At 41.3% G+C, this 21,518-nt stretch overlaps 1 protein-coding gene across 1 annotated transcript; it reads left to right on the top strand.

Annotated features, from left to right (window-relative positions):
* Positions 1–479: 479 nt before the first annotated feature.
* LOC123189131 (tetratricopeptide repeat protein 12-like) lies at positions 480–12,767 on the top strand. The gene is made up of 10 exons (XM_044601503.1): positions 480–529; positions 630–718; positions 971–1,159; positions 2,887–3,026; positions 3,890–3,973; positions 4,361–4,486; positions 10,911–11,018; positions 11,792–11,962; positions 12,040–12,119; positions 12,592–12,767. Exons 1-10 carry the CDS (start codon positions 480–482, stop codon positions 12,635–12,637), a joined length of 1,083 nt encoding a protein of 360 aa, XP_044457438.1. The 3' UTR covers positions 12,638–12,767.
* The last annotated feature ends 8,751 nt before the right edge of the window (positions 12,768–21,518 follow it).

Genomic DNA, 21,518 nt, shown 5'->3' with positions numbered 1-21,518 from the left:
TATTGTGAATTTTAGAATCACTTATATATTTGTATATTATTAAAAAATGCTAATTTTTCGTCTTTTTTGTCGAACATAGTACAAACGCAAACGCTCATATAAATGCGCATACATTCACCTCTATAAACGCGCACACGCATATCCTATCTTGTGAGCATCTTCGAGAGACTGAGCCGACATACTATCGTATAACAACAGGATTTGAATCCTTATGGGTTGGGGATATCATTGTCCACCTAACCATCCCAACCACTGGTTCGCGCCAATTTTCCGACTTGCTTGCACAAAAAAGCAATTTTTTCAATGAACTAAAATATATTGTGTTGTTTTTATTAAGACGCAAAAAATGCACTTGTTCACTGGTTTAGCATAAAATGACCCGAGCATCCGCAACGGAAACTTTTTCAGTTTGTTTTGGCACATTTGAATATTTATTTCGAACATTTTGTTAATTTCGAGAGCATATGTCTCGGAAGCCGATGTTGGCGCAGAGTAGTCTGCAACAATTCAATGCCGGGGAGTGGAACAGGCGGGTGGCCTCGTGTTTGACGCCCATTTTTATCTCCGCCCACATTCTCCGTTCGCGCGGATCACTTCATCTTCCTCGCTGCCTTGTCCTTCTCAAGCAGCCGAAAGCGCCCCCCCCCCCTCCCCCGGGGGGATCTCGTAGCCTCCATCGGCGCCATGGAGCCGCCGCGTTCGCCTGCTCGCTTCACCGGTAAGCGCCTCCTTCACATTTCTTCCCTGGCTCCAGGCCTCTCCAACTCCAACCCCAACCCCAATATCTCATCGCTAACCCCAAACGGTAACGCTGCCTCTCGTGCCGCAGTCGGTGGGCCGATGCTGAACATGGTATTTGGAGCGGCGTTTGACGGAGATCTCCCCCGCTTCAAGAGTACGTGGCGCTCTCCAGGTATCGGATCTTGGTTGGGAGATTGAGTGCTGATTACTTGCGTCCAATCCGCTGCAGACCTGCTGATGATGCTGGACATGGGCAGGGGCCGCCTCAAGGAGGCGGTGGAGGCGCTGAGGGTGGAAGATGCCGGCATGCTACAGGGTCTCGGGGCACTACATGTTGCTGCCGGCAGAGAGCGGCTGGAGGTGTGCAAGTACTTGGTTGAGGAGCTGCAGGTTGATGTCGATGGTGTCGACAAGGGAGGTCAGGGTCCCTCAAAAAGCCGATATCGATTTAGGTTTTTGTGAACAAATTTAATTTTTGTTTGCTAATTAGCATCGTTGTAGGAAACTATGGGTTTGCCAAATTTCTCCGAGTGCTATTTTACATTTCCAGCGTGGTCATGCGGGAAGGGACTTTTTCGGTTTTATGTCCCTGCAAATAATTACTGTTTTTGGAAAATTGGGCTTGCTAACTGCTAAGGTTATGGCTGGTAGTGTGATGGAAACAGCTATTGCACTCACTCATGGAAGTAATGATAATATAACATCTAGGTTGCTCTGCATGTTTGCCACTCACTATTTAATATGCTAAGATAGTAAGATATGTCTGTGTCCTGTGTGTTTTAGAGTTTTTATTTTTATTTTCATATAGCTTCATATGGAAACACCATGCTCTTTTCCATGATCATCCTCACGGCATGGAGACTGTGGAAACACCGCAACGGTTGTGTGTTCAATGGGGACAGGCCTTCCATGCGCTCGCTGAATGTATCAAGGACGATGCTAGAGCTTGGGCTCGCGCAGGGGCCAAGGGGCTTAGCCAGTTGATCGACGAGACTTAGACCTTTGTAGTAGGGTCGCACCTACCCTTCTTATGCGCTCTTGTATGTCTTGCTCACGCCGCCTTCGCGTATGTGCTTGGAGGACTAGCTCTGTAACCTTCAAACTCTATTTTCTTCTATCAATGCAATGATACGCAAGTCTTTTGCGTATTCGTGAAAAGGAAACACCATGCTCAGTGGGAAAGTATCCAATGCACCCAACCATCTAGTGCCACTGGGGCACCCAGTTTGAAAAACGCTCTTTGCAAATGTTGGAAATTTCTGAAAAATATGTACATGTTGTGGTAGTAATAACAAGAATCTACCATACCATAAAATTCCAAATGCAAATTTGAAACATTATATAAGTGGGCCCCATTGGGGGTAAATTAGTATCTTTTCTTGATATTTTTATCTGCATTTCAGACACATGCATATAAATTAGTTGCCATTTCTACTTCATATAACATATAAACCCATGGGTATATTTCGTGTATATTGAGTAGCTATTTCTACATTTTTTGCTGTCAGACAAGATAGTGCAGTGTTATGACATTTCCGTGTATTTTGTGTGGATGAAAAGTTGTTCTTTCAGAGAAATAAAATCTTATTTCCTTGCTAAACCCAGAAAGGTTTTGCATCAATAAGCGGTACATCACTATGTGCTTGACAGGTAAAACACCTCTGTTTTTTGCGATACTTTGTAAGCATGTGGGTATTGCCAAATATCTTCTTGATCATGGTGCCAATCCAAACAAAGTCAACAGTGATGGGATCTCCCCTTTACATCAGGCCACTATATCAGGTCTACCTCTATAAACACATGCCTCTGTTTTGGTTTTGCGTGCTGCAACTTTTCTTGTCTTCTGAATTTCCAAGTTTGTACGATGGTGTGGTTTAGTATTGTACTAGGACCTATTTTTCTTTGTTCCATATGGTAATAAATTATATGTATTAGCTTTAATTCCTTCCTGTCCAAACAAGACATTATTTATGGCACATGTTCAAGGCAGAGTGAGGTGCATAAGACTTTTCAAAAGAAAGATATTGTCCGGAGAAATACTTATCCTCTGTTGTAACAAATTCATGAATTCATTTTCTTTGAAAATGAGAATTGTCACAGAAACACATATCCTCTTATCCAGCAAGTTTGTCCATCTTGTTTCAGGAGATCGTGAAACTGTTAAACTATTGCTTGCTAAAGGAGCCTATATCGACCCAGTAGCTTTTTGTGGGACACCACTTCATTGTGCTGCTGCTAACGGGGATGCGGACATTATGAAGATTTTATTGGACCACAATGCGGATGTAAGTTTATGAGTGTATATGTTTCTGCCTTAAGTTTCGCATTGGACAGGTGAATGTGCATGGCAAACTTTAATTTCTTGTGTTCTGATAAAGTAAACACATTAGCTGTCTTTTTCGTGCTCTATTAAGTTTTTTTTTGTGAAAACTATTAACTTATTGTTGTCTGGTTGCTTGATTCTACTTTCTTGTTTTTGCATTTAAGATCATAGAAGGCTTGGACTCATTTGCGAGCAGTGTTAGCTAACTTGTTCTGCGCATTTAACTATTTTTCTCTCTAAACACACATTGAAGTGTCAAGTGTGTCATTTTGCGTTAGAGAGTAAACATCAAGATAATGAAAAGTACAAACAAAGGCCAAGAAAAACGAAAATCTACCAAAAAGCCCAATGCCTAGCTAACAAGAAGTATCACTAGTTAGATCGTGCCATCATAACAAGTGTCGAAGTTCTTCATCAACTTCTATTTAAATTCACAGCACTGTATATCTATCAAATCTAGGATCTGTTTCCTTGCATTAGGAATAGTTATGCTGTCAACGTATGCAACATTCTACTTACATATTTATCACTTTTGGTCCCTTAAATGTCAATACGTTAAAAGTAACTTCTTGATGAAATTGCCTTTTTCCGTATTTGCCACAAATCTTCTCTATCTTGTGCTGGTGCTCACTTTTAAAGTGCCATAAAAAATTTCAAGGTTTGACGAAATGCTAGTAATCTATTAAATAAGTTGCCAATGTCATGGTTTTTGTAATGCCTTGAAAGCTGTTTAATTCTAGTGATCTTGATGTGTCCGTTTTTGCCTATATCACTTGATTACCATTTTGACTAGAGGAACTAATATCTTAATTTTTTTCTCACCAGTGCAACAAACTGGTAAATGGTCAAACACCTCTTATTGCAGCTGTAGGTGGTGCCTCAATGAACTGTATGCTTCTCTTGCTTAAGGTATTGTACCTTCATCTTAGCCTTGTCTAGTCCTCAAAATTTGAAGAGTCTGATCTGTTGGCTATGTAGTGAAAGAAAAATCTCGCTTAAGATGAGAATGTTCAACTTCTTATGCTGCCTTTGTTTTATGTACACTGCTATTTGTCCCACTTGCAGTGGGTACTTTACCCCTTCTTTAAGCACTTGTGCTCAGTGAGGTGACCACAAGTATTCTGACAGTGAAACCAACTAAATAAACTAGTTGTTAATTTATGCTGAAACGGTGGCACTATGGTTGCTATTTATTCCTGTAAGTGCGGAAGTTTGAAATGCTGCCGAGTTCATCTTGAGGACTCACTTACCCAGGTTATCCCGAGGACAGACATTTAACATCTGTTTCTGTGACAGGCCGGTGCTGATCACAAGGCAGCTTTAACCCATTCTTTAAAGAATCTCCATTCTGAAAAACTTGTTTCAACTGACTTTGTCAATTGCTTGATGGAGGACATTTCTGCCAGCCATTTTCCTGATGATGTAAGATTTACCCCCTTTTGACACTACATGCTTGTACAGTTCTGTTTTTTGATGAATCATTATTTTAGAGTTCTAATACGCACTACAACATGCAGTACATGCGCTGTTTTTTGGAACTCTACACCCCTACACTTTTATTATAAGTTGCAACCCTCGCATTCCCATTAGGAGTTCTAAGGAGATAAGAAGACACTATTCTCCTTTTTTTAGATATAATGGAAGCTTTTCTTACCCCTGGCTTGTGCATGATGTGCGAACTAGCGGAACGTCTTGCCTTCTCAGGCCGACGGCTTTGTGTTATATAGATGGGGCGCACCTCCCATAACAGCGCATACATTCGGTTGAGATTACATTCTTGGAGATAAAGAAAGGAGGTAGAGATAAGAGATACAAGAGATAAACATTATACTCTAACTACCTAACCAGATGCGCCTCATGGAGATATCCGTCAGCCATGTAGATATTGATGTGTTTAACACCCTCCCTTAATCACAACTCTATTAAGTTGAGATTATACTTGAAGTTTTCAAAGCTCTTGACCGGCAATGCCTTTGTGAATCCATCTGCAATTTGATCACTGGAATGCACAAAACGAATGTCAAGTTTCTTGTGAGCCACCCTTTCTCTGACAAAATGAAAATCTATCTCAATGTGTTTGGTCCTGGCATGAAACACTGGATTAGCTGAGAGATAGGTGGCACCAAGGTTATCTCACCACAAACATGGAGCTTGTTTAATTTTTATACCAAGTTCCTTGAGCATGGATTGAACCCATATGATTTCAGCCGTGGCATTTGCCAATGCTTTATATTCTGCCTCTGTACTAGATCTGGAGACTGTAGCTTGCTTGCGAGCACACCATGAAATTAAGTTGGGTCCAAAGAAAATAGCAAAACCACCAGTAGAGCGTCTATCATCAAGACAGCCTGCCCAATCAGAATCAGAGAATGCACTGACAAGTGTAGAGGATGACTTGCTAAAATTGAGACCCATGCTTAATGTGTTTTTGACATATCTAACTATCCGTTTGGCAGCAGTCAAATGAACAGTTGTAGGTGCATGAAGGAACTGACATACTTTGTTGACAGCAAAAGAAATATCAGGCCTAGTAAGAGTAAGGTATTGAAGAGCTCCTACCAAGCTTCTGTATTTTGTGCTATCCTCTTGATTCAAGAGAGTTCCTTGTGTGAGAGATAATTTTTCTGAACTGGACAGTGGAGTAGGTGTAGGTTTACAACCCTGTAGACCAGCTTTTCTTACCAAGTCAACTGCATACTTTTCTTGGGAGAGATGAAGTCCATCCTTGTGCCTCTTTACTTCAATCCCAAGAAAATAATGCAAGTCTCCAAGATCCTTCAAGGCAAAGTCTCTACTCAAATCTTTTAACAACCCTGTGATAGCTTCATCAGATGAGTTTGTCACAATAATATCATCAACATATATCAAAACAAACATGCATGTATTGAACTTGTTGTAGATGAACAGAGAGGTGTCAGACTTTGAAGGGACAAAACCGAGTGTTTGCATTTTGTGACAGAGACGGGAGTACCATGCTCTTGGTCCCTGTTTCAAACCATAAAGTGCTTTGTCCAACTTGCAGACATGATAGGGTGCACTTTTACTTATAAACTCAGGAGGTTGTTTCATATATACCTCCTCTTCCAGAACACCGTAAAGAAACGCGTTCTGAACATCAAGTTGCCTGAGATTCCATCCCCTGGAAACAGCAATAGACAAAACAAGACGGATAGTGGCAGCTTTAACAACTGGACTAAACGTGTCCTCGTAATCTATGCCATACCGTTGTTTAAAGCCCTTTGCAACGAGCCTAGCCTTGTAGCGATCAATAGTTTCATCAGATTTCCTCTTTATTTTGAATACCCACTTGCAGTCAATTAAATTTTTACCTTGCTGTGGGGGAACCAAATGCCAAGTTTTATTTTTCTTGAGTGCCATGTATTCTTCATTCATAGCATTTTTCCATCTTTCATCACCAAGTGCTTCCTGGAGCGTCTGGGGTTCACCTATAGAACAAACCATACCGTATTTGGTTATGTGTTTATAATTAACAGGATGTATTACCCCATGCTGTAGTCGTGTACGCTGTGACGGTGCAGCATCAGGATCTTCGGCCATAGAAAATCCCGAAGCAGAAGCTCTTGTAGCAGAATCTGCTCCTGCCGGATCTTCTGTGGCAGTTTGATCAGGTGCAGCATGTTCTGTAGGCACAGAAGATCCCGGGGCCTCATCATTGGTGGATGATGGCGGATCATCCTCGAGGCGGACGCCAGCCTTCGACGCGCGCGTGGGTGCACAGGAGTCCGCGCCCGGTCCCGCAGCAGATCCGGACCCAGTGTCAGGCCGGCGAACCTAGTCGCGCCACTTGTACGTGACCGGTTGGTCACGGAAGCGCGCGCCGTCCTGGCGAACCGCGGGCTGCCGCGTGTCGGACGGGGGTTGGCGCGGAGAGGCACTTGGGCCGCCGCCAATTGGAGCACCCACGCGCGTCTGGAGACAGCCGCACGGTCGGCTGGCCCTGTCGCCTGCGCGTCTGGCGCGTCTGCCGGCTCTGGCGCGTCTGCCGGCGCCGATCCCGAGGGAGATCGACTGAACTGCTGCTGCGGAGCCGATCCCGAGGAGGATTTTCCTCCTGGATGCGGACACATGCGATATGGACCTGCCGGCGTGTTATTTTCACTGTTTTCTTCATTATTTTCACTATTATCTCCTGGAACATCATCAGAAAACTCATGCACACCATTAGTAGCAGGATTAGTCAACATTTGATCATCAGAATTCAGACCCCCTTGATCAATGGTGGTAAGATGAGTAGGTAAGAGGAGAATTTCTTCTCGGAGGCGAGCACCGACGTTTGGGTGAAGGGTGGCGAAAGGAAATTTTGTTTCGTCAAAAACGACGTCACGGGATATATAGACACGACCAGTGGAAATATCTAAACACTTGACACCTTTGTGTTGAGGGCTATACCCTAGAAAAGCACATTGTTTTGAGCGAAGCATGAGTTTTCTTTTGTTGTATGGGCGAAGATTGGGCCAACAAGCACACCCAAACACGCGAAGAGATTTATAGTCTGGTTTGATGTGAAGAAATCTTTCTACTGGAGTTTGATTATTGATGACTCGACTAGGAAGCATATTAATGATGTGAACAGCAGTAAGAAAGGCCTCATCCCAAAACTTGAGGGGCATGGAGGCTCCTGCCAGGAGAGCTAGCCCGACCTCGACTATGTGTCTGTGCTTCCGTTCAGCGGAGCCATTCTGTTGATGGGCATGAGGACATGAGACGTGGTGTGATATGCCAAGTGTTTGGAAGGAGGAGTTGAGTTTTTCATACTCCCCCCCTAGTCCGATTGGACTGCAATAATTTTGCTATCAAATTTTCGTTCAACCAAGGCTTGAAAGTTTTGAAAAACTTGAAAGACATCAGATCTCTTTTTGAGAAGATAAATCCACACAAACTTGCTATAGTCATCTATAAAGCTTACATAACACTCATGTCTACCAACAGAAGTGGGAGCAGGACCCCACACATCAGAAAAGATCAATTGAAGTGGTTTGGTAGAGACACTAGTAGATACTGGATACGGTAATTGATGACTTTTAGCACATTGACAAGAATCACAAATAGTTTCGATATTTCGCTCACCAACAAATGGGAGTTTATTTTTCCTAAGCAATTTTTCAACTAAAGAAAAAGCAGCATGCCCTAATCGATCGTGCCACCGTGTTGACGAAACTTTGACAACACCATTGGCTTGTTTATTGAGTCTCCTGAGCTCAGGAATCAACGGGTAAAGCCCTCGAACACATCTACCTCAATAGAGAACCTTCTTCGTGGCCTGGTCCTTGATCAAAAAGAAATAAGGATGAAATTTGAGGAAAACATGATTATCAAGGGCAATTCTGTGAACAGAGAGGAGACTTTTGGCAGCACTAGGGACATGCAAAATTTTCTTAAGATGAATTGGACGGTGAGGGGTATGAAATGTAGAATGACCAATGTGACAAATCTGCATACCTTCTCCACTTGCCGTGTGGATGTGATCTTTGCCACGATATTTGTCTTTCATCGTGACCTTCTCAAGTTCATTGGTGATGTGATTGGTGGCGCCGCTATCGACGTACCAATTTGTGTCGATGTCGTAGGATCCATCAGCCGCGGCAGCCACTTTTTCTTCATCTTGGGAGTCCTCGTCGTCTTCATCATAACGGTACCAGCAATCCTTCGCGGTATGCCCTGGTTTACCGCAAATTTGGCAGCGAGGCAGCTCCGGTCGGGCCCGAGGTGGACCGCCGTCACGACGACCGCGAGATGCACCAGAGCGGCTATGGCCGCCGCCGCTGTTGCCGCCACCACCGTGTCCGCCAGATCGCCCCTTGGCGTGAGAGGAGCTACGGCCACGTGATCCACCACCACGGCCACGCACCGCGGCGTTGGCGGAGGAGCGGAAGCCGCCGCTGCCCGAGTGATTGAACTGGGCCATGCACTGGTCGAAGTTACTGAGCATGGCGTAGAGCTCGTCGAGGGAGACCGGCGTGACGCGTGCGTCGAGGGCGGAGACGAGGGGCTGGTAGTCAACGTCGAGGCCGTGGATGATGTAGGAGATGAGTTCGTCGTCTTGGATGGCCTTCCCCGCAGCGGCAAGCTCATCGGCGAGGCCACGGAGAGAGGCGAAGTAGGCGGCAACCGTCTGGTTGCCCTTCTGCGCATTGATGAGCGCCGTCCTGATATTATTCACGCGGCTCATGGACTGCGAGGAAAACATACCTGCCACCGCTGTCCAGAGCGCGTGCGCCGTGGTGACCGTGGTCACCCTCCTTGGAGAGGGTGCTGAGTAGGTAGCCCAGCACCTGTTGATCCTCCCGGACCCAGATTGAGTGGAGAGGGTTGGGCTCAGCGCTTTCTTTGCCATCCTTGTCCTTGGTGACATGAAGCCTGGCCGGCTCCGGTGTGGTGTCGTCGACGTAGCCGAAAACGCCGGCCCCGCACAGATGAGGAGTGACCTGCGTGCGCCAGAGCACGTAGTTCGTGCGTGTTAGCTTCTCGGTGACCTGCCCATTGAGGGTGGTCTGGGAAGCACTGGAGGAGGAGGAGGAAGACATGGCTAGGCTCAGTAGATGGGATCTCAGTAGATGGGAAGAGATGGGGCTCTGATTACCATGTGCGAACTAGCGGAACGTCTTGCCTTCTCAGGCCGACGGCTTCGTGTTATATAGATGGGGCGCACCTCCATAACAGCGCATACATTCGGTTGAGATTACATTCTTGCAGATAAAGAAAGGAGGTAGAGATAAGAGATACAAGAGATAAACATTATACTCTAACTACCTAACCAGATGCGCCTCATGGAGATATCCGCCAGCCATGTAGATATTGATGTGTTTAACACATGAATGCATATAGCCCAACTTATTGGTTTCATCTGAAAGTGGGAGAGACCAAAACCATTAAGAAAACCAAAAGGTGGGAAGAGCAACCAATGTACCATCGAATTACAAGTGGGTGGCCCAATTTGAGTCATAAATTCCCTGGTAAACCACTTCAGCTTCTTGGTGCCAACCTCCACTCGCTCCCTGTGATGTGAACATTGTAGGACAGTCCATGACAATACAACGTTCTAGAACTCACTTTGGCAATAAATCAAGCTAGCTAGGCACCAGCCCACCACTATCCCAAGCAATGATTATAGGTCAAAATCCCGAATGTGCAAGTTGTTCGCTATAGATTTGATAAAAAAAAATTTTACTTGTTCATGTATTTCTGGACACAAGGGCTCATTAATGGGTGAATACTACTCTTTTGGACTCATGTTAATAGTTTGTTCATGCTACAAGACAACATACAGAAAAGAGAAGTTACCATGCTTGGTTGGTTTTAATTGGCTTTTGTCAAACATGGGGTATGTTAACGGTCACTAGCAAATAAATCATCACATATTTGTGAAGCTTGCAACGTATTTATTTTCACAGTTGCCTTTGTAAGTATTTCTGGAACAACATGGTTCAAACGCACAAAATGCTCGCGTTAGTTGAATTAAATGAATATTAAATAATACCAACCTAATATGTAATCAATCAATGTGTACAAGAGGGTATGAGGAAAGTTTGTCTAGGTTATGTATACACAGTAGATGGTACATAGGATCCTACAATGTGTGTGGGAAGTTTAAATGGTGGAGATCAGTACAACCTTGCCAATTATTAATTATGTAAATGTGACCTTCCTATTGGTGGTTAAGGCTGGTGGAAACTGGTGAAGTTGTCAGTAAATGTGAGCAAATATTTTTTTATGCAATGGATCCGTATTTCCAGACATTTACAAGACAAATTTAAGTGTTTCTTTGAAACCTCTCTATTTTTTCCCAACTGAAGTCTTCATTAATTTTAATATCTTGATGATTCAGGATGAGCCTATGTCAAAAAGGAAAATCAGAGCTGCAGGGTTTAAGAAAATTGCGAATGTTGCTTTCAAGACGGAGCAATATCTTTGTGCGGCAAAATGCTACACTATGGTATATTTTAGCATCATATACTTCTTACATTCTCCCTTCCCAGCATTTCAGTTAGTCTATATGTTTCAATACGGATTGTGTACCTTTCTTTTTTGCTGAGCTCTCTACCCGAAGCCAGCAAAATTCAATTTTCATATATTATGACCTGATTTTTCATTTTTCTTGAATGCAAATACATTAACCTGAAATATTCTTTTGGACAAACTTACCAAATACCCAGATTTTCAAGCTGAACTAGGTGGTTGAAACTTATACAAATACCCAAATTTTCATGCTGAACTGAGTGGTTGGTATCAATGATTTTGAAACACAGGGCGCAAGATCCACACGCAGGGTCTACAGTCTAGATCACCGATTTTTGTTACAAATCACAGTGAGAGTTGTGCTTCCAGTTAGTCATAAACACGATGAGGGTAGATATCATAGCGTGTAAATCTGATGATGATGCATCTAGTTGAGGATGCATTAGTTTTTTGTTTGTACTCAACTGTCATATAGTTGTATAATAATGAATAAATGAAGTGGTAAAAAGTGTTATGAACTTGTTGGAAGACACGTGGAAATATAATTTATGCACATGGTATGACCTCAACATTTGTTGGTAATTGTGTGTTGGATTAATTGGCTCTGTATTCCAGGCTTGCTCATTCGTGGTTTACTTTTATACTGGCTCAAGTAATTATCTATACTATTTCAAATCTCTATGAAATCATGTGCAGATTATTTTATTTATTTATTTTATGGTCACTGTTGATTTGAGTTGTTGGCTGTAGGCAATAAGGTTTGATCCCAACAATGCAACATTGTACTCAAACAGGAGCCTTTGTTGGCTTCGCATGGGCGAGGGAGACAAGGCTTTGTGGGATGCTAACCAATGCAGAAAATTGCTGCTTGACTGCCCAAAAGCCTTTTACCGGCAGGGTGCAGCTCTGATGCTGCTGAAGGTTACATAGAAGATACTGTCGGATGTTTTTTCCACTTTGTCAGTTCGTCTGCTAATTATTTGTTACCATTATCTCAGGATTACAAAGGTGCAAGCGAGCATTTCTTGGATGGACTCAAGTTGGACCCCGCCAACACTGAGATGGAGGACGCATTACGGTATCCCATCTGTGGATTTTTTTTGTGGGGGATCCCATCTGTGTTTTTTGCAAACTGTTTTTTTTCTTCGTTTGGGCAGAATCCTCATTGGTTACATCATGCATTTTGAAGATGTACTTTCATTATTGGTGGTTAACTAAAGTATACTGAGTTACATGCTTCAGCACAGCTGATCGTTAGTTACAAGACTTATATATAGTATTCATCCTGTTTTTTAGATTTTATAGTATTCGTCCCTTAACTATGCTGTGGATAAACACATGTCTTTACCTTGAGAACTTGCGAATATGTTAATTAAACTCTGTTCAGTTTGCAGTTCGTGTATGACCTTCGATGATTGCTTTTTTTTGCCCTTTTTAACGGCCTTTTCTTGTCCACTTTTTTTTGTTGTGCATTTGCTCCAAAAGTGTTACAAGTGACATATACCATCGGGTGTTTCCTGGTCTCTCATGGTTCGCTTTTGAATATGCAGGAAAGCTTATGATGCCATGAAAGATGTCTCGAAGCACCAAGGCTGAGTAACTGCTCGAGTGTTGCAGACTTGCAAGGAGAGGCCGGAGTGCTGGATCTGGTCTCTAGTCGAGTTGTCGTTGAACTTTTCACCTTTTGAGCTACCTGTCGTTGAGCGTCTCACCTTTTGCTTAAAGACTTCCAATTCCTGAACTAAGTAATCTGTTGAATTCCTGAACCAAGTTGTCTGTTGGGAAATCAAGTAATCTGATGGGAATCAAGTAACTCTGTCATGTCTGCATGCATAAATATATCTAGCTTGTGTTCTTTGATTCCTATTGTCTTTCATCTCATTTTAGCTCACGGTCTGGGTGTCCTAAGCGCATCTTTAAATCATCCAAAAAAAACACTTGTCTGCAAAAAAAATACAGCCTTGAGAGTTACACCAACCCATCCCCTAAAATGTCAGGAGTGGAGCTCCCAGTAAGGGCATCTCCAACAGTTGTAAGATACGTGTGTTGGTAAATTTGCCACCTAGGATATAGTGATGATGTGGCATGTAATAAATATGGAGAGAGAGAGCAAAATTGTATGTAGATTAACCAACAACATATGCACAAGGTCCAAGGTGAAATAGAGAGCAATCACATTTATTTTCTCACCATCTATTGGATAACTTACATACAACCTATTGGAGTAGTTGTATGATAGCTTGTTGGTTGATGACATGGACATTTTACCAACAAGACTAACATACAACCTGTTGGAGATGCCCTAATCGGCCCCTCTCCCCACTAGGGCGATTTTGCACATTGCAAAAAAAAAATCAAAACTTTAGGTGTGGGGATCTTTCCATCTCCAACCGCTACGCAGCCGATGCACATTGTTCGGAGTAATTGCAAGAGGCAAATGACAAATAGTAGAATAGTTGTTCTCATTGATAGGATTTGTTACAATATATACATCCCGTAGGGACGCGATGATACAAAGGGACGCGAGAGCGTCGGGGCAAAGGACGCCAAGGGAGAGGCTGCGTCGGTTGCCATCAGGAAACCGTAGCAGTTAACAAGGGGAGATTCCCTTCTAATTAAACATGTGTTTAATTCTAACACTCCCCCTAATCTCTGCTTGTCCATGTAGTATCATTAACTCAAAAGAGTCTCCTCCAAAAACCTTATGGCGAAAATATGAGGGGTAGTGTAATATATTGCTAAAACTCCTTCAAATCCAGTGGGAAAAATAAGGAGAAAATGATGCAACATATAATGGTTAGTCTCTTTTAACTCCATATGAGAAAACTCATAGAGTTTAGAGGACAATAAATATGTCACATATACTTTCTTAGAAACCCCGGTGGGGAAAACAGAAAATATGACATATGGTCTTGTGTTGATATTACCTCATTAAAAACCTTTATGAGAACCTAGAAAGTAAACTCATGAAGGGAAAAAGAGTATATATGATGCTTTCAACAGGAACAATTTAGGAAGATACTCCCCCTGATTCTTGCGTATTCCGAAGCCGTTATATACCAATTCCATGAGCACATTTATAGAAGATAGAAGTTGGTAGAGACCTGGTGAATAAATCAGTCACATGATTTGACTTGCAAGATATGCAATATAGTTATATTGCTTATTATGTAATCTGTTTGCATCCGGGCAACACAAGAAACATTATCGTTGAGATAATGGTTGGTCGATGTAGCCATGAGGTCTGTTTCGAAGACTCTTCATGAGAGGGCTATCACACCTAGTAGGAACACTAAGCTTGTCTACGATCTCACATAGTGGGGATTTGATCGATGTATCCAATGATATCGGTGTTCGCATTTCTATGAAACTGAAAAACCAGGACAAGATGTTTAATGCCTTGGAGATATTGAAAGATATTCTTAAGTACCAATCAATTGTGTTTGGTGGATCCAATGATATTATGGAACGTTGAGTCCCAGTATCTCATTTCCATCATCTCTTGGTCTAAATAGACCTTTCTCTATATCTAGAGAATGAACTACCATGAGAGTTATGGATGGATAAAATTTGTCCATAATGAATTTCTCCAATATATTATGGATATAGACAACATAATATACCATAATGTATGAATGAAGGTGCTCAATTTGTAGTAACGAGCGATGTTTTGGTTTACCCAAATCCTTTATTTTAAACTCCATCAGTTAGATGATTACATGTGTCGTCATTGCAGACACACTAACATGGATAATCATCATTGTAGGAGTAATCCTTGTGTATAAGGAACTCACTATGTCGGTTATACCAAATGTATCGACAATAATAAGCCATATGGTGACTTATTGATTTTACACAATGTATGTTGCGTATTGCATTTCGATTCAGAAGTGAGAATCCATCGGGAATCAACCATATATGTCTGAATCTAGTGATCCACATGGATATGTGATCACTACATCTATCAACTGCAGAGGTAGATGATTTTGTACTGCCAATGATATAAGTTATCGGAAAGAGATTCCACCTCTGGAGAATAATTGGGTATCTGCGTGAACCCTTGTGCTATAATGCTTGCTCTTTGTTTCACCACCTCACTGTTCTCAGTGATGTTTCCAGAAGAAAACTGGTGTAGGTATTGCTTATGAATACCTTCCCATTATTGAGCAAGATCATTTCTACCTAAATTATACTCTTTCCTTGAGTTCAGTCCGAGTGTTGTTCACACTTTGCCATGGCCATGGTCTTTGGATCTGAATCATCTGAAAGGTTTTGCAATCTAGTTGAGAAATGTATGTCGACAACTGTAGATTTCCGGTTATATGATTCTCCAGAATCTATATATCAATATATAGTTGATGGAAATATCGATACCCATAGTGACTGCTCGCGATTTCCCAATGCGATTGAGTCGGGTATTCCGATGTCCCGGTCATTGTGTGCACTATGACCTGGGTTGGTGGAGGTTTCCCGTGCACTAGGTGTATACTACCCATTAGGTTTCTGTCAACGTGAAGTTGACTTGTATTTACTGATTCATAGGCCTTGACATCCTTGCTTGCAAGAAGTTGAATCCTGATGTACTTCTGCCATACATCTCCCCCTATTGCTTTGAACGGGGAGTGGAGTGGATTTTTTTGGTACCTCCACTCTTTCAGTCGTACTTTTACAGGATTGTAGGATTGTGTGACACCTTTATAGTCAGTAAATGAATCTGGCAGATTATTTGCAATGTGTTGTAAATCTTCTGAACGCATGGTTCAAATCTTTGAGTACGTGGATGTAACATCCCAAAATTCTAAATTTTGGAATGTTATAATAAATAGATAGTTTCGATTGTTTGTTTGATTGTTGTGTGATTGATTGACTGAAAGTGAGTGAAATTAAAACTTTTCGAAAGTTAAATGAGAGGGAATAAAAGGACTTTTCCAAACTTTTTGCATTTATGATCTCCGTGAATTCAAATTCTTTTCAAAATACAAAACCCTAGAGAGAAGATGACATGACTTCTTCCATTTAACTAAATGAAAAGGGTTTTTGAAAAGATTTGAATTTCATTTGGAAATATTTCAAATTCAGAAACTTCAAGCAACTCAATGATTTTCATGAGAGAAGATAAAATGACTTCTTCAAAAACATATGAAATATGAGTTGGAAGTTTAAAAGAATCAAATTCAAGGTTCCTTTGAAAGTATTTTCAATTTGGAGTTATTTGGTTTTATTCAAATTATTTTTCTCCAAAAATAAAATATATGAAAAATAGGGTAAAATGATTTCCTACATTAGAAAATTGGAGAAATAAATTTGAATTTAGTTTGATATTTTTAAAATGATTTTTACTAGGTTTTATTATAGCTGTAGCACTCTTTGCTTTATTTAAACTTTTGTAGATCTTATTTGATGCTAGAATAATGTTCAAGTTGTGGAAAATCTTTTTATGAAAATTCCGATATATTATATGCCTATAGTATTTTTTTACTTTAGTTGGTTTATATTATTTTCTTTAAAAATTGTTAAAGAAACAAACTGCGTGTGCGGCCTATAACTATCCGTCGCCCACATGTGTAACATAGTCAGCAGACAGGCCCATAACTGTTTTTATTTATTTTTCGGCTATGCTTGGAGAAAAAAAAATATTTTCAGATATATTTTTACTTTTTTTCTTAAAAGAAAAAAATTTCAAAAAAAAACTGCAGTGCGCGGCCGGCCGGTGTTGATTTTAGCCATGCGGTTCCTCGTTCATTTTATTTGTTCATCTATGTTTAGTCCCACATTGTCTAGTCTTTGACCCCTAAGCCTCTTTTTCACCTATAAATATAGACCCATAAAAACTTCAAAAATAATCCGATTCAGGTTAAATCAATATTTTGGTTTGACTAGATTCATTAAAAATAATAATTTTCTCTTCTTCGACGGGACTTCTGAAAATTGTCTTCTCTTTCCGAAGTTGTTTTTTCTCTACCTTATAAAGATACCTTTCTTTGTTTTTTTTATACTCCCGTAGTTTAGCCGTACCTATTTTTCTTTCGTAAAACATCTTGGCCCTAATTTTTTAAATAGCCATAACTTTTTACTCGTTCATTCAAATTAGATGAAACCAGCGCCTATAGTTTTGTATTGTTTTCACCCATCCAGTGAACCTGTCACATCAACTTTTTGAAATTTTTAAATTTCAAAATTTGTTCAGATTCATATTCAAACTTTTTTTGATCATAACTTGAGTTTTGTAACTTCGATTTAGTTGATTCCTTTTGCAAATCGAAATTCTTGACCTAAACTTTTTGATAAGGCCAAATTCACTTAATTTTGGTACTGTTAGAAATTGTTTTTTGTTGCAAGAGTTATTTGCTTGGTTTTGATGTTTTCCGAATTGTTTTCTTCGTTCTTTCCAATCTTTTGAGTGATTGCTTATGTGTGGTTATTATTGTTTGCTCACGATAGATTGAACGAAGTGTGACGAGTAGAACTATCAGGAGTTATGAGTGCGAATTATCTTGATCAACAGTACAAGGCAAGTTCACAGTTTGATCATATCCCTTTCATACCCAGTTTTTATGCATTAGTTTCAGCCTCAAACATTGCACGAGTAGGATTGATAACATGTGGGTATTGGGAAGTAATTGATGAGGTAGGAACCTATTGTCTTGCATTCAAACCCTCGGAGTTACTACGTTATGCTTATTGCCATGCTATGCTCGTAGACGTGGATTGGGTTTGAGTGTATCCATGACAGATGTGAGATTGTTAATTAAGGTTTAACTTAAGGTGGCTACTTTAATACACATCTGGGTGGATTGATTGGGGCACCTGGAGAACCCAGTGCTTTCCCAAGGGGATTCCGGAGTACCCGTGTGATCATCCTATAGAATGCCACCCAGGCTCAAAGGGATCATAAGATTATTCATGCTAGAAACTTCTGTGTGCAGCCACAAGCTATTATGGGCTCTAGCATAGTGGAGTAAGTTGCATGACCTCTTCCAGTGGTAGGCTAGCAGATGTAGGGGATGTAGGTTGGTACAGTCTACCCGGGGTTAGAGTTAATGCTTCTAAAAAACTGTCTTGGTCATCCGTTTCTCAAACACCATGTAGTGCGAGAAATCCAACGGAGGAGATCGAGTCTTGTGGGGAAAAGTGCGCAAACCTCTGCAGAGTGTACAAACTAATCATGGTTAGCCGTGTCCCCGGTTATGGATATCTTGAGTATCTTGTATTGAATTATTGGTTTGATCTCATCACTTTATTTAACTAATTTGTTGGGTTATAATTATTATTTTGGGATTGAGTTGGAGGAACCTTCTCAATAATTTCAACAAACTTTGTAGTTAAATAAAATATATTCCTTTGTTGTAGGAAAAATTGGCTTTATGCAAAAATAAACTTAGAGCTTTCCACCAGCCATATATGCATGTAGTGATAGTTATTATTCATCATTATCCTATGGTGTGAATTTGCCAGTACATTCAATGTACTGACCTACATGGCTGCAACGTCTCATGTTGCAGGGATCTTACGACGAGTAAGTGATACGTTAGGGTTACGATTTCTACACTCAACTTTGCCGTTGGTGTTGATGGGAATCCGCAACCTTGTTGTTACTTCCGCTATTTGGATTGAGGTAATAGTATTTACGTTACTTTATACATGTGATTTACCTCTGTTATAAACCCTCGAGTACTGTGTGTGTCAGCATACCGATCCAGGGATGACACTTAAGCACAGAGACTTGACCATCTGAGGTCGGGTCGCTACAGTGGATTTGAGGCAGAAATGTGTTGAACATTCCACTAATTTCCTGGCATTCTTTATGGTACTTGAAATCTCCCCCTAATGCCTAGAAATGTTCCTCGTTGAATCAGCATACTGGCCTTGAATAACTCCCCATGCGAGGAGCTTAAGGTATTGACGGAAATACAATTATTCCTCACATAGATCCCAACTATATGTTGAGGAGCCAATGATGTATGCTGGGGTGGTGATATCGGTATGCAACCGAATTACCGCAGATAGGAAATACTTGCTAGATATCCACATATCAAAAATAGAGGGGAATAATATTATGCAGTTCTGTCATGAGCATGTAAAACTTGATGACTCCAACGTAAAGTTGGTAAGTTGGAATTCCAAAGTACAGATAATGCAATGAACTTAACTCTTTGGATAGGATTCTACCAAACCATTTTGAGTCTAGACATTAGAAAAAATTGCTAAACTTCAATCCAATGGCCATAGAGAAGGCACTCAAGGACAATTCTGCAATGCTATCCATTCGATTTGCTTGAAATCTATGTCAGGATAATGAGCCAATGGTTTCGTGTGAATAAAGTACACAGTTATGACCATCATGTAGATATGTCTTTTAGAACCATGGAATACCTGAATAGTCTAGTTAATGGATGGAAAGAGCCACTTACCTCAACTTGATGCATTCAAGGAGTTTGAGTGGTTCAGCGTAGATTTTAAGGTGTGCGAGCCTTCAAATTAGCTTCCCTGTGTCACTTGTAGTGCACATAAAATCCAAACTGGGTTAGAATTTAGCATCACAATAATCATAAACTACTGGAATTGCTGATAGTTTCGGTTTCAACCCAATGTCTCGATGACGAAGGCGAGTATGCCAAGTTTGTCATGTACAAGACACTCTGGAAAACTATCTTGTACACAACATGCGCTACGGGTTATGTTGTATGTGTAGTACAATTCAGATGATACACAGAGAATGTGCTTGCCATATCCGTTGCATATGGTAAAGAGAAGTGATTTCTCTTTGTTGTCATCATAAGTTTCGCTATGGAAACTATTTTGAAGGATACCTCCATAGTTTAGTAGGGTACGAGTTAAACCTCATCGCGTCTAGCGATTTAAAAATATCTCCTTTCTCTCAATGAGAGTGGAAACATTGGACTTCCATGAGTATAGAGTTTGTGGTGCATATGTCCACAGTGCACATATCATTTTTCATCGGATTGACTCCTGTAGAAATCTATATATAGACATGAAGATTCTCAATATGAAAATCTGTAGGATCGAAAGTATGTCTAGAGGGGGGTGATTAGACTACTTGACCAAATAAAAATCTAGCCTCTTCCCAATTTTAATTCTTGGCAGATTTTAGCAACTTAGCACAAGTCAAGCAAATAACCTACACATGCAATTCTAAGAGTATAGCAGCAGAATGTAAAACAATTGCATATGAAGGTAAAGGGAGGAGTTTGGAGGGAGCAAACACAATGTAGACATGGAGTTTTTTGGCGTGGTTCCGATAGGTGGTGCTATCATATATCCACGTTGATGGAGACTTCAACCCACGAAGGATAACGGTTGCGCGAGTCCACGGAGGGCTCCACCCACGAAGGGTCCACGAAGAAGCAACCTTGTCTATCCCACCATGGCCATCGCCCACAAAGGACTTGCCTCACTAGGGTAGATCTTCACGAAGTAGGCGATCTCCTTGCCCGTACAAACTCCTTGGTTCAACTCCACAATCTTGACGGAGGCTCCCAAGTGACACCTAACCAATCTAGGAGACACCACTCTCCAAGAGGTAACAAATGGTGTGTTTATGATGAACTCCTTGCTCTTGTGCTTTAAATGATAGTCTCCCCAACACTCAACTCTCTCATAGGATAGGATTTGGTGGAAAGATGATTTGAGTGGAAAGCAACTTGGGGAAGGCTAGAGATCAAGATTTCTGTGGTTGGAATGAAGTATCTTGACCTCAACACAAGTGTAGGTGGTTCTCTCTCAAAAAATGTATGTTGGAAGTGTAGGCATGTTCTGATGGCTCTCTTCACGAATGAAGAGTGGGTGGAGGGGTATATATAGCCTCCACACAAAATCTAACCGTTACACACAAATCACCAAACTCGGTGGGACTGAATCATACAACTCGGTCAGACCGATTTAGTTCATAATTTGATCGTTAGGGTTTTCCATGGGACCGATATCATTAGGGTTAGGGCATAACGTAATATCGGTGAGACCGATTACACAAACTCGGTGAGACCGATTTTGGTAATAGACTAACCAGAGAGTTGGTCAGGCAATCTCGGTGGGACCGATTCGCTCTCTCGGTAGGACCGAAACGTCACGAAAAGGAAACAGAGAGTTTGCATTGCAATCTCGGTGGGACCGATCGCTCATCTCGGTTGGACCGAAACGTTACGAAGAGAAATAGAGAGATTACAATCCCATCTCGGTGAGACCGAGATCCCTATCGATAGGACCAAAAAGACTAGGGTTTGTGGCAATGGCTATGTCAAGTGAACTCGGTGGCGCCGGATTTGACTTTTGGTTTGGGATATATTTGGATATGAGAAAGTGGTTGAGGGTTGTGGAGCATATCACTAAGAATTTTGAGCAAGAACCTCATTAAGCAACACCTCACCCCCTCTTAATAGTATTGGCTTTTCCTATGGACTCAATCTGATCTTGGATCACTAAAAATGAAATGTACAGTCTTGTGCTTTGAGCTCGAGCC

This window comes from Triticum aestivum, chromosome 1A (assembly GCF_018294505.1).
Source record: "Triticum aestivum cultivar Chinese Spring chromosome 1A, IWGSC CS RefSeq v2.1, whole genome shotgun sequence".
NCBI lineage: Eukaryota > Viridiplantae > Streptophyta > Magnoliopsida > Poales > Poaceae > Triticum > Triticum aestivum.
This window is presented reverse-complemented; position numbering and strand designations above follow the sequence as displayed.